At 41.4% G+C, this 12,739-nt stretch overlaps 1 protein-coding gene across 2 annotated transcripts in view; it reads right to left on the bottom strand.

The window, feature by feature from the left end:
- The window catches only part of CPAMD8 (C3 and PZP like alpha-2-macroglobulin domain containing 8), a 91,163-nt gene extending 78,652 nt beyond the window's left edge, over positions 1-12,511 (bottom strand). For both annotated transcript variants that reach the window (XM_084614856.1, XM_084614855.1), the window contains exons 1-5: positions 12,293-12,511; positions 8,839-8,990; positions 7,129-7,151; positions 289-454; positions 79-131 (exon numbers count right to left, since the gene is read on the bottom strand). In XM_084614856.1, the coding sequence (XP_084470982.1) occupies positions 79-131; positions 289-454; positions 7,129-7,151; positions 8,839-8,990; positions 12,293-12,375 (477 nt within the window). In that variant the 5' untranslated portion in view covers positions 12,376-12,511. The remainder of the gene's footprint in view (positions 1-78; positions 132-288; positions 455-7,128; positions 7,152-8,838; positions 8,991-12,292) is intronic.
- Between the last annotated feature and the right edge of the window lie 228 nt (positions 12,512-12,739).

Raw genomic sequence — 12,739 nt, 5'->3', positions numbered from 1 at the left:
TCCATGTATGTGTGTGATAAACAGGAAATGCTGAACACTTAAGACATTTTACTATGGGAAGGAAAGCTATTCTCTTACCTTCTCATTGATCGGTCGCAGGTCAGAAGTGACCATAAACAGGTTTATCAGCACTAAAAAGGGAAAAAAGGGAAAATTCATCAATCATCAAAGCTGGTACTCAGCAAGAGTTGTGGTCTCAGGGATTATTCTTAAAAGGAGTTCTGGTCTAAGTATTAAAGTTTTTGCTTGCAAAAGTGTAGACTGTGAGGTTCACAGAGGCTACTTTACCTTTCTGCTTCGGTTTATAGACAGGCTTGTCAGTCTGGATGAACACCGATGACCCTTTGCTATCTATGGTTACTGTGGTATAGTTATGAAAGATGTAACCTTCCTCCGTTAGATGCCTGTTTCCCCAGACTTTTAAATGTGCTTGTCCACGAAGCCCTGAAGGCACCTAGAAAACAGACCATGAGGTGGGGAAGAAACAGGACTTGAAAGAGTCTTTGTGCTTACAGGGGAGAACACAGAATGGGAAGGGACCTCGAGAGGTCATCTAGTCCAGTCCCCTGCACTCAAGGCAGGACTAAGTATTATCGTGGTTTATTCATGTCAAAGCCTCAGCAGCAAAACTGATATAAACATATTACCACCCCGTCTAAAGATGAAGGGAAGAGACACCCACTAAATCTGTGTGTGTGTGAGAGAGAGCATGCAGTCAGTAGAAAATGCAAAACACAGACATTTTAGAGTTATAAGGCAAGCTTTAAGAGAGCTTATGTCAGTAGCACAGCATGAAGCCCTCTCTCCCTTCCTCCATCACCCAAAGCAAAGCAGTCTCTGACCTGCCTATGCATCTCCTGCTGACCTGAACTCCCCCAATTCTAGCTAATCAGGGTTCAAGAATTAAGCAGTGAAATCTTCCAACAGTTTAAGATCTTTACCCTGTTTTTAAAATTAGGGCTAAATTGATGTTAAAAAAAGAGCCTATCATAATTGTGTGCAACTTCCAAGAGCAGGATAAAGGGAAAGAGGTGACCCAAGGTAATTAAATTTTATTATCCCTAACGGGCAGCAAAAGTATACTTAACACGACCTAATTGAGGAGTCACCCTAACTTAACCTCACTTGCTAAGCAGGGAGGAGTGATGCCAAATCCAAGTGAAAGTCAGAATGGTTGGGGACAGATGTTACTATTTGGGAGCATGGACTCTGTTTAAAAAGTGTCCTAAATACCATTTGATCCTTTACTTCCAGCATTTAAAGACAGAACTGATCAGAGTCAAATAGAATCCTTGTGTCTGCTCAGGGATCACGAGGCCTGAAATCACTGATGAGCAGGTAGAAGGGGATAGCGTGCAATGAAAACCAATGCAGACGATACAGCAGCAGTGAGTTTCCTCACTACCTGGTGAACTCACTACGAGTTTGCTAAGAGGTAGAACCTCAGAACGCTGCTAGAGGCAGAAGCAGTAGCAAGTGGCAAGCAGAGAGCGGTAGGAAGCGATCACAGAGACAGTGGTGAGCAGCAGCAAAGATGGCAGAGACCATAATAGCAGGAAGAAGTCGCACTGCTCAACCCCCTTTCAGGGAGGTGAACCCCTGTGAACAAACCCTGAATTCTGGGATTTTTAGTTCAAACAACCGGGAGTGGGTGCAGCAGGGGAAAAGGGGAGTGGTGTGTCACAGGAAAAGGGGAGTGGTGTGTTACAGGACATTCACTCATCAGACTTCAACACCACAAGATGGAAAATGGAGGCAAAGGACTATTGCCCAAGATACTGTGGGGTGGGTGTGAACTCGTGGTTTGCATACTTTTGAAACATTGTTATGGTGTTTTCCCAAATTAATGCTGAGTTCCTTCTCCCTTTTAATAAAAGTTTTCTTTTATTATACACAGACTCAGTACTTGCGAGAAGGCAAGAATTGCCTCTTAGAGGCACCTAGTGGTGGTGTTTGGTTTTCCCGGATTTCTGGGTGGAGGTTCAAAAGCCAGGTCTGTTTTGTAACATTATGAGGAACCACTAGATATTGAACCCAGCCCTTGTCGCTGTCGACACCACTTGATGAAAGTGATCACATATAAAAAAGTGAGACTCAGCCACACCACCAAGTTAAACATTTTATGCTCCTCAGAATTGAGAGTAGATTCTTTGGATGCTTGCTAACCCTCTGGGATATGCCCCAAGTGTTTTACATAGGGAAATAATTAAGCATATTATAAAGTATATGGCATCATTGAAAGAAATTACACACATTTGCACACTCACTCTGTTTACAATTATCCCTTTGTTTCATACATATGAACCAAATACACAACAACAAAGTTTCTTTAGATAAAAATACAAATATAAAAAAATCTGTCACAGAGTGACATTATGATACCAGTTCAAGACAATTTAAAACTGAAAGGGAGCAGTACACTGCCTTTATCAAAGTATGAAATCAGTAATGACTGATTCAATACTTTGTGAAATGTATTCAATAGTGAAATGCAAGCTTTGGGTGAACAAGTCTACAGAGGCTTCTTTAACTACGGATATGAGCTATAGATCTCCTCACATTAGGCCTTCTTACTGTGAAAGGATATGTAGTAATGGAGAATGTGCATTTGGATAAGTACATTGACCACATAAAAAAGAAGGAGAAATGTCTCAGACCCCTCCTGCAACCAGATTCCCAGGCTTAAACACTGGACAGAACAGCATGAATATCAGTCACAGGCAAACTGCAGAGCAGGAAAAACAAACCTTGGGATATGACCAAAAACAGGATTGCAGTAGGAATATACTATCAACCCCCTGACCAGGATGGTGACAGTGCCTGTGAAATGGCCATGAAGATTAGAGAAGCTATAAAGGCAGACAATCCAATAATAATGGGGGATTTCAACTGTCCTCATATTGACTGGGTATATTGCACCTCAGGGAGGGATGCAGAGTTAAAATATCTAGACATCATAAATGACTGCTTCTTGAAGCAGCTAGTCCTGAAACCCACAAGGGGAGAGGCAATTCTTGATTTAGTCCTAAGTGGAGCACAGGATCTGGTCCAAGAGGTGAATATAGCTGAATCACTGATAACAGCAAACATAATGTAATTAAATTTAATGTCCTTGTAGGGCAAAAGAAACCCACCACAGTAGCACTGAACATCAAAAAGAAGAACTAAACAAAAATGCGGAATCTAGTCAAACAGAAATTAAAAGGATCAGTCACACCGGTGAAATGCCTGCAAACTGCATGAAGACTATTTTAAAAGACCACACTAGAAGCTTGAACAAAATGTATAACCCATTTTTTTTTAACAGAGGACCCCGCAAAAAAAAAAAAAAGGTATCATAGCTCAACAGCAGAGTAAAAGAGGCAGTTAGAGGCAAAAAGGCATCCTTTTAAATTTGGAAGTCAAATCCTACTAAGGACAATAGAAAGGAGCATGAACTGTGGCAAGCCAAGTGTAAAAGTATAATAAGGCAGGCCAAGAAATAATCTGAAGAGCAACTAGCTAAAGACACAAAAACTATCAGCAAAATTTTTTTAAGTACATTACAAGCAGAAAGCCTGCCAAACAGTCAATGGAGCTACTGGACAATCAAGGTACTAAAGGGGCACTCAAGGAAGACGAGGCTGTTGCAGAAAAGCTAAATGAAATTTTTGTATAGGTTTTCACTGCAAAGGCTATGGGGGAAATCCCCAGACCTGAGACATTCTTTTTTAGGTGACAAATCTGAGGTACTGTCCCAGATTGTGATGTCAGTAGAGGAGATTGTGGAAGAAACTGATAAATTAAACAGAATAAGTCACCAGCACCAAATGGTATTCACCCAAGAGTACTGAAGAAACTCAAATATGAAATTGTAGAACTACTAACTGTGGAATGTAACTTCTCTCTTAAATCAGCCTCTGGACCAGATGACTGGTGGGTAGCTAATGTATTGCCTATTTTTTAAAAAAGGCTCCAGAGGTGATCCTGGCAATTACAGGCCAGTAAGCTTAACTTTAGTACCAGGCAAATTGGTTGAAACCCTAATAAAGAACAGAATTATCAGACATATAGATGAACAAGATATGTTTGGGGGAAGAGTCAACATGGTTTTTGTAAAGGGAAATCATGCCTCACCAGTCTGTTGGAATTCTTTGAGGGAGTCAAACAAACATGTGGAAAAGGTTGAGTCAGTGGATATAGTGTACTTGGACTTTCAGAAAGCCTTTGACAAGGTCTCTCACCAAATGCTCTTAAGCAAAATAGGCAGTCATGGGATAAAAGGAAAGGTCCTCTTATGGATCAATAAGTGGTTAAAAGATAGGAAGCAATTAGTGACTGGGCAACAAAATGGCAGATGAAAATCAATGTTGATAAGTGCAAAGCAATGCACGTTGGAAAAAAAATCCCAACTATACATACAAAATGATGGGGTCTGCATTAGCTGTTACTGTTCAAGAAAGAGATCTTGGAGTCATCATGGATAGCTCTCTGAAAATATCCTCTCAATGTGCAGCAGCGGTCAAAAAAGCAAACAATGTTAGGAATAAGGATAGATAACAAGACTGAAAATATCTTAATGCCACTATATACATCCATGCTACTCCCCTCCTTGAATAATGTGTGCAGTTGTGGTCGCTCCATCTCAAATAAGATGTATTGGAACTGGAAAAGGTGCAGAAAAGGGCAACACAAATACTTATGGGTATGAAACAACTTCCACATGAGGTAAGATTAAATAGACTAGGATTCTTTATTTTAGAAAAGAGATGACTAAGGGAGGATATGAAAAAGGTCTATAAAATCATGAATGGTATGGAGAAAGTGAATAGGGAAGTATTATCTACCCTTTCCCATAACACAAGAACTAGGAGTCACCCGATTAAATTAATAGTCAGCAGATTTAAAACAAACATCAGGAAGTACTTCTTCACACAATGCACAGTCAGCCTGTGGAACTTGTTGACATGGAATGCTGTGAATTCCAAAAGTATAATTGAGTTTAAAAAAGAATTAGTTAAATTCATGGAGGATAGGTCCATCTATGGCTAGTAGCCAAGATGGTCAGGGACCCAATTCCATGTTCTGGGTGTCCCTGAACCTCAAACTGCTAAAAGTTGGTACTGGAAAACAGGAGATAGATCACTTGAAGTTGCCCTGTTCTGTTCTTTATCTCTGAAGCATCTGACACTGGTCACTGTGGGGGACAGGATACAGGACTATACAGACCATTGGTCCTACCCAGTACGGCTATTCTTATGTTCTTATGCCATCACACCAGAAGAGAGACAAATAATCCTGACAGATTGCCATCAAGATAGTTGACCATATGGTAAATCAAAGGCTTTGATTTACTTGTAAACCAATTATAGGTTTCTGGATGCAGTGAAGGTATCCGTGCTCTGTTGCAGCAACACATCATAGCTCTTCCTATGAAACACTCAGGTCTGCTGCACAGTAAAATGCTTCCATTCACATGCAGTAATACAGCACTGCATATGAGAAAGAAACGCCAAATGTGCTGAACTACAACAAAAACTACTGCAGTTCACCAATAATATTAGGAAAAACTTTAACAATAAGGGTAGTTAAGCTCTGGAACAGGCTTCCAAGAGAACTGTGGAATCCCCATCATTGGAGTTTTTTAAGGACAGGTCAGACAAACACCTGTTGGAGTGGTTTAGGCATAGTTTGGTCCTGCCGCAGCGCAGGGGGCGGGACTAGATGATCTCTCAAGGTCCCTTCCCGCTCTACATTTCTATTATACTATTAATACTCAAAGCTTATATGGATTTATTCTTGTCTGGATCACACAGTTACAGTGACTAAAGCAATGAATTATCCAAACCCCACAGTCCTACGTGCTTCTTAAAAGTGATGTATTGCCAATATTCCAGAAACATGTCACAATTCAATTACTGTAAGATTTGTTCCCCACCCTCCATCTCCCATTGGAGATAACTACCCCAAAGCAAGCCCTGCATAAAATAATTAGATCCAATATGTTAACACTCCACTTTGTCTTTCACTCCTACTCCAGTCTGTCACAGCAGCAGTGACAAACGTTCATAGAAAATCATGATCACATTATATACCAGAATAGCATATTTAAACACCTCTTATGGAACCAAAGGTTTTGGTGGCACTTAAAAATACATATGGCTTGGCTTTATTATTATTAAATTTATATCCAATATTTCAGAAGTCTGGAAAATACAAACACACCTGATATCAGCATGGAAGTAAAGGGAGACCATCTTGCAAAGATGACATATGAAGGGCCTGCTTAGCACCTCTATTGCCATTTACACCTGTGCCAAATGGGTGTAAAATCACTACCTCCAATGCAAGTAAGTGGTGAACTCTAATTTGGTAGCATTTAATGCTCACTTGGCACAGGGGAAATGATTTATGCAAGATGCAAAGCAGGGGGGAATCAACCCCAGGATGTCCTGATTATGTAAAAGACAGACTTAAATCCCGAAGTCCTAGACATTTGAATGAAGCTCAGATGTTCCATTTATTTAAAATTCATATGATCTCCTTATATAGGTTCATAGTGATTTTTTGTTATGTTTTAACAGGGTTTTCTACCTTAGTTGCATTTAAATTAAGCATGGTGATTATTTTACCTCACTATGGATTCTCCGTGGCCATAAAGGTAACTTCCCCATGTTTCTAGTGCAGCCAAAGTTAATATGGCTGAATTTTATTCACTCCCTGTTGCGTTGCAGTATTACCAATGCCAGAAGCTCAAACCTGCACAAAGCCGGGAAAGAGTCTATGTAGCAACAGAAGATCAGTAGGAACGTGTTATTGCTGGAATGATTTCCAGTTGATATAACCAGTAATTTCTTGACATGTTTTGAGAACTTCTGTGTACATCCTGTATTCCTTGTCACTTATATATCCTACACAGCACCGCATCTATAAAATAACCTAGTCATGAATTTGTTATTGAGCAATCACCCATATAAATTGCTCCATTCTTGCATATATAATTCATATGAAACAGAATCCTGAAGGCTGCACAAACCAAGGTATTAATTCAGTCCTAAATTGATTCTCATTTTCTTTGGCTGCTAATTATCTAGTAGTCTTAGAATATTCTCTCTCCCCAACACTATATGAACAACACTTGACACTCACCTGAAGCTTGATTGTCCCTTTATCTGAGAGAGAGAGAGAGAGAGAGAGAGCGAGTTATGGCATTGTGTTATTCTTTCTGAGTTAAAGCACTTATTTCTAAGACAAGTAGGGCTCAGAGGAGGGAAACCGTCATGATGCCTCCAACTGACAGATCCCCTGATTGTGGTTTGATTTAGCGGAAATATTTTCTTCTGCACTGTGCAAAGCCATCAGCAGAGGTGGGGTGGGGAGGAAACCATATATAGCTGGGCTCTTTAGTATAAACTTGGCCTGACTGGGTATGTTCATTCATAACTTTTTCTCAGAGTAAACTGCAAAATGCTCTATGGTTAGAGTACGCAACTAAGATTGGGGGTTGGCCACAAGGAAGCTTACTAGAATATTTTGCTGCCAAAGATCTGGCCTTTCCTGCGACTTGAATCATCCTCATTAGACACCCATAAAGTCTATTTTGGTTGCTATGTCTTACCATAGTGAAGATTTCTGTTTAGCATGTATCACCCACATGTACAAATACCACACCCTTCTATGTAGCCAGCGCAGCGCAGCTCCCTGCTAACCTGGGACCTAAAATAAGAGTGATCCAATTTGCAAGGGGAGAAGGAGAAACATAAAACCAGAGACATTCCTTTAAGGAAAGGAAACCTCTTTTAAAGGGGAGTTTTTCTATGGATCATGACTTCTTTCACTGGATTTATGCATGTATTCCACATTAGTTATAATAAAGTTACCCATATAAAAGCCAACTAAGATGCCTAGGAACACTCTTAGGCCCACCAAAATCTGGTTCTCTCTTCATGGAGGCAGCTTCAGCCCATAAATTTACAGGCCCTGCCAGACCCAACCACCTCTGGATCACTCTTCTTTATCCCACCTCAGAAGCTGTTTTACTCAAAGCTTATGAACCAAGAGGGTAGACTTCAGAGATTTCCTCAGCTAGTAGGCAGTCATTAAGATCACAGCATTCATGCTTCTCCTGAGCTTTGCACAGAGCAGTGTTAAACATAACGGTAAAAATTACTGTTGATTGTCTGAGACCAGTCTACATTACAGCTTCCATCCTTGGTAGCACTGCTGAGTACCATTTTCACCAGTGTAATTTGTTTTACACTGTAACAAATGTGTTAAGTGAGACATAGTCAAAACCCCTTTTGTCTTCCCAGACAGGAAAGATGGATTTGTTTTTCAATCCTAAAGGGTATCTAGTTGCACCAAAGTTATCACCTCTCTCGATAATGAAGACGAAAGTCTCCATGATGGATCTTGAAGGGGGAGAATTTGCCTCCCCACTAAATTCAGATTCAGGAGTCGAAGCTGATGTTTTTGCAGAGATGTCATATTCTTCCTCAAATTCAACCTTATTCTCTTATCCTACATATAGTTCCTTCAGCGAGAAAGCTCAGGCTTCCAATGGAAATCCAGATATCCACTTGACCACTTGAATACTAGTGCATCACTTGCATTTAAGCTCTCCATGTATCTTAGTATTTCAAAGGCATCAGTGTTGATCATTTCAGACAACCATGAACCAGAGCAAAGCCAGTGCAATCAAAGCTGGGAACATTCTGCACCAATAAATGGTTTACAAATTATTATGGTTCCAGCTTCAGCGTTAGTAGAAACCATTCTCTAAAAGATGCTGAAGAGCTCCCCACAGCACTTTGGCTTGTACACTAGCCCTTACTCAGTTTCCCATAAATGAGAACTTACCCAGAACTGCTCCATGGCCTCGTGCCACTGTTTCTCCTTTGACCACTAGATAAATCTGGACTGTTGTTTCCTTGATTGAGTTAAAGATGGTCACACTAACAGCTTCCTCTACGCCTGATCGGAAAACAGAAGGTGCTGCTATCAAATAGCCCCTGGGAAATAAGGTTGGAAGTGGACAGTCAATGAAAACATCAACAAAATGTGAGGTGATCAAGGTGCCAAACAGCATGAAACTATTTAAAATATTAACATAGAGAAAAGGGCAAAATATCCTGTAATACAGTCACCTAGAGTCTGCCCCTAGGACAGCCACATTGGCAACATGCCATGACTCAACCTAATATGCATAAAATGGAACAGATTTTAATATGGCAATCTTCACTGGCTTCATCTACTTAAAAAAAAAAGAAGTGACTGTAATGTTCCATCTTGATCCAACGAGGAGAGGTGGGCCATCACCATAGGAGTTTTGTAGTCTCTGAAGATCAAATCTTCATATTAATAATGAGAGCAGCTTCCAGCCAATCTGTAGAACACTTTTACATGTTCACACTTTGGGCACCATTTCCCTTGGACCTCACTAATAATCAAGATAGCAGTTCCTGATATGTGTACATTAGTTAATGCTCATTTGCAAAGAGATCCTGTGAAGTTACAGTTTACATCAGCATGCTACCCAAAGAATTCCACATGACAAACATCAATAGAACAAATATAGCAACAAGCGCTAGCTGTAAATGTGTGACTTGTATCTTTGGCTTATATATAGGATACTAAGTATCAACAAAAATAAGTATTGTACTAATTAGACTTTATAGTACTTTGAAATCAGCACTAAGCTCAATTATTTTATATCACAGCAATATATAGCTATTTCTCAACTGTACTTTATCAGATATATTCATATTTATAGAACTGCAGTCACATTGCCATGAATAGGAGCCTGAATTACTGATACAATTCAACTATAGTGTACTAGTATTGACATCCTAATTATACATACTAACACACAATTAAGTACAGTTCACTGTATATGAAAAGGTGATTCACACTGAAGAATTTGGTGACATCAGTCAGAGCCCTCCAGTTTAACATTATATATAATGCCCTATTCTTAAGCACTTTAGACCAAATTTTTAAAAGTGACTAATTATTTTGGGTGCCAAACTTAACACACCTCAGAGAAACCTGAATTTCAGAAGGTGGGTGCTTCAGCACTTTCTGAAAGTCAGGCTCAATTGAGGTATATTAAGTTAGGCACCCACAAAATTGAGGCATACAAAATCATAAGCCATTTCTGAAAACTTTGGCCTTAATTTCCCCCACCTCTGCCTCTCCCCCCAACCCCTGCTTTAAAAGAGGAAGCAGAGGTTAGTGGCAAAAGCTTAGAAATGGGAGTCAGAAGATCTGAGTTCACTTTCCCAGTTCTGTTCATCACTCAGCTTCTGTTAAAATGGCTACATCTTGAACAATGTGTTACCCCTTTTTATTTTTTAATTTTAAAAAATCACAGCTTTGGAAGAAGTATTCTAATAGGCCCACTTTTGCTTTTAAAACTGCCCTGAAAGACTTCACAACCATACATAATAAAATTTTGTGTACAGTTACGATGGGAACGCTTATGATCTTCCCATACTGAATGGCACCATGCCATAAATTTATAGACTGTATGCACTATAGTCTCTTGCATTACAGTCTCCAATGTCTTTGGGGTATGATACTGTAAGCAATACATTTATATCCTCTTTATGACATCATACATCTTTCTGCTTCTTCCCCCCCAAATGGAATTTTTTCATAAGATAATTTTTCATGTCACACACTTTAAAACATATTTCAGCCACTTGCCTCACTATGGTTCCAGCAGTTGGGTCACTTTAGTCCATGATTAATTATCACTCTGGGATGAGGTTGATGGTGTTTTACAGCCCCCAAGTCACCTTTTAGCAAATTCCAACCCAGTGTTTCTCTCTCAGCAGGCCTCATTGCCATGGAGATCCCATTACACCCAACATAAGTTCAGCTCTCTATGGTAGTTCAGTCAGATTGCACTGGATACTTAGAACTTAAAGAATTTGAGAATAAACGTCCTGTGGCCGCAAGTTTAAAAATTCACCAGATTGCTACCTAATCTGCATATCCTTGGTAAGGAAAACACAGCCAATCTATTTGGAGGAGAGAGAGACAAAAATTCATTTGCATCCAGTACTAAATGATTACTTTCAAACTTTTACTGGACAAACTTCTGTTGGGGAGAGAAGCTGGTCCAATAAAAGATATTACCTCACCCACCTTGTCTCTCTAATATCCTGGGACCGACAGGGCTACAAAAATATTGCATACTTTTAAACTGTCACATAAATATTGGTCTGCAGTAACATATATGAAACGTGTATCCACATCATTTTAAGCAATTCTAACTTTTTTTCTGGAATATTAGCTTGTTGATGTGGTCTTTAAATTAAGTCATTTAGTCGTGTTGTACTTGAAAATTAAATGTTTAGCTTGGATACTTCTGACGGTAACTTGACAGATCATGCAAGAACTTTTGACTAATGGCTCTGCCAGGTTACACTAAAACTTGGCAGGAACTGGCAGGATGTGAAATATTTTCTAGTAAGCAAGAGAAAATAGGAAGTCTTCATGGCATCTAGTTAAAGCAGCTATTCAGTGTGGACTGGTTACAAACCAACGTAATAAAACAAAGCAAACCTCAATAAAAATTAAACTAAACAAAAATAATGCACAGGAACTAACTGTGTACTCAGTTTCTATAAAGCAGATGAGAAGATTTTCACAGAAATTAAAAACAAACAAAAACTCCTCAGATGATTTTCCACGCAAGAGAGTTTCACATGTTCTTCCAGTAAACACCTCCTTCCAGGGCAAGTAGCAGTACCTCAAACTATTGCAATAACTGGTTAGCAGATCACAGCTCATATTTAACATTCCATATTCATACCATTGCATTTAACAAGTATTTGTACATAAATGCCCCGCAACGTTGTGTTTAAGACGCTCCAAACAAGTATTACCCGCCCTCTCCAGGGTTTGGATTTTTGCAGAGACAGCCGTATGATGATTAACTATCAAATATATTTGTTTCCTCCGGCATATTCCTCCAGTTTGCGACCCTGGCTGAGGTTAGTGGGAAGAGAATTTTGCATGAATCGCTTTAGGGTTATTTGTGTTGTGAGCCGTCATTTAACAGCTCCTTACACGGGTATAAAGGTTTCTCCATCTACCCTCCTTACCTGCAGGGTCTGCTCCGTGCTGGGGGAAGGAAAAGGTGGAGGTGTTATGCCCGGAGAAAGGGGTGGCATTGCCTCGAGAGCTTAGGGGGCTCCCCACATGCCAGCGGCAGGGAGCGATGCCCCAGAGCCAGGCTGCAGCCCTGGGGTCCCTACCCGGTGCCCCGGACGCGGTGGGGGCGCTGCCCCAGGCCGGTACTTACTGGCTCTCCGGGGGCTGAGCCCCGCACAAGCTGCAGAGGGGCAGGAGAATCCACCAGGCGCAGCCGGGCTCCTTGGGGGGCATGGCGCTCCGGGGAGCGGCTCCTTCCCCCGGGGCTGGTAGCTCTGCAGCCCCAGGCCACGGCGAGCTCCCTGCAGCCCGAGCCCGGCCGGGCAGGAGCCCTTTGTTCCGGCGAGTGCAGCCTCAGCTCCCGGCTCCCGGTCTCGGCTCCCCGGTGCCTCTGGCCGCCGCCCCCTGGCTCCCCCCGCCGCGTCCCCGCCCCCGGGCCGCCCCTCCTGGCCCCGGTGCCCGCTCGGCTCCGGCCCCGGCTCTTTGTCTGCGGCTCCCCGCCTGCTACTGACAGCATGGACCGGGGGAGGGGGCTGGGACCCCCGCGCCTCCCCCTCCCAGCCCCTGGGGCAGCAGCATCGTACCCCCGGCCTGCCCC

The sequence above is a fragment of the Lepidochelys olivacea genome, assembly GCF_965140295.1.
Source record: "Lepidochelys olivacea isolate rLepOli2 genome assembly, chromosome: 25".
Classification (NCBI taxonomy): Eukaryota; Metazoa; Chordata; order Testudines; family Cheloniidae; genus Lepidochelys; species Lepidochelys olivacea.
This window is presented reverse-complemented; position numbering and strand designations above follow the sequence as displayed.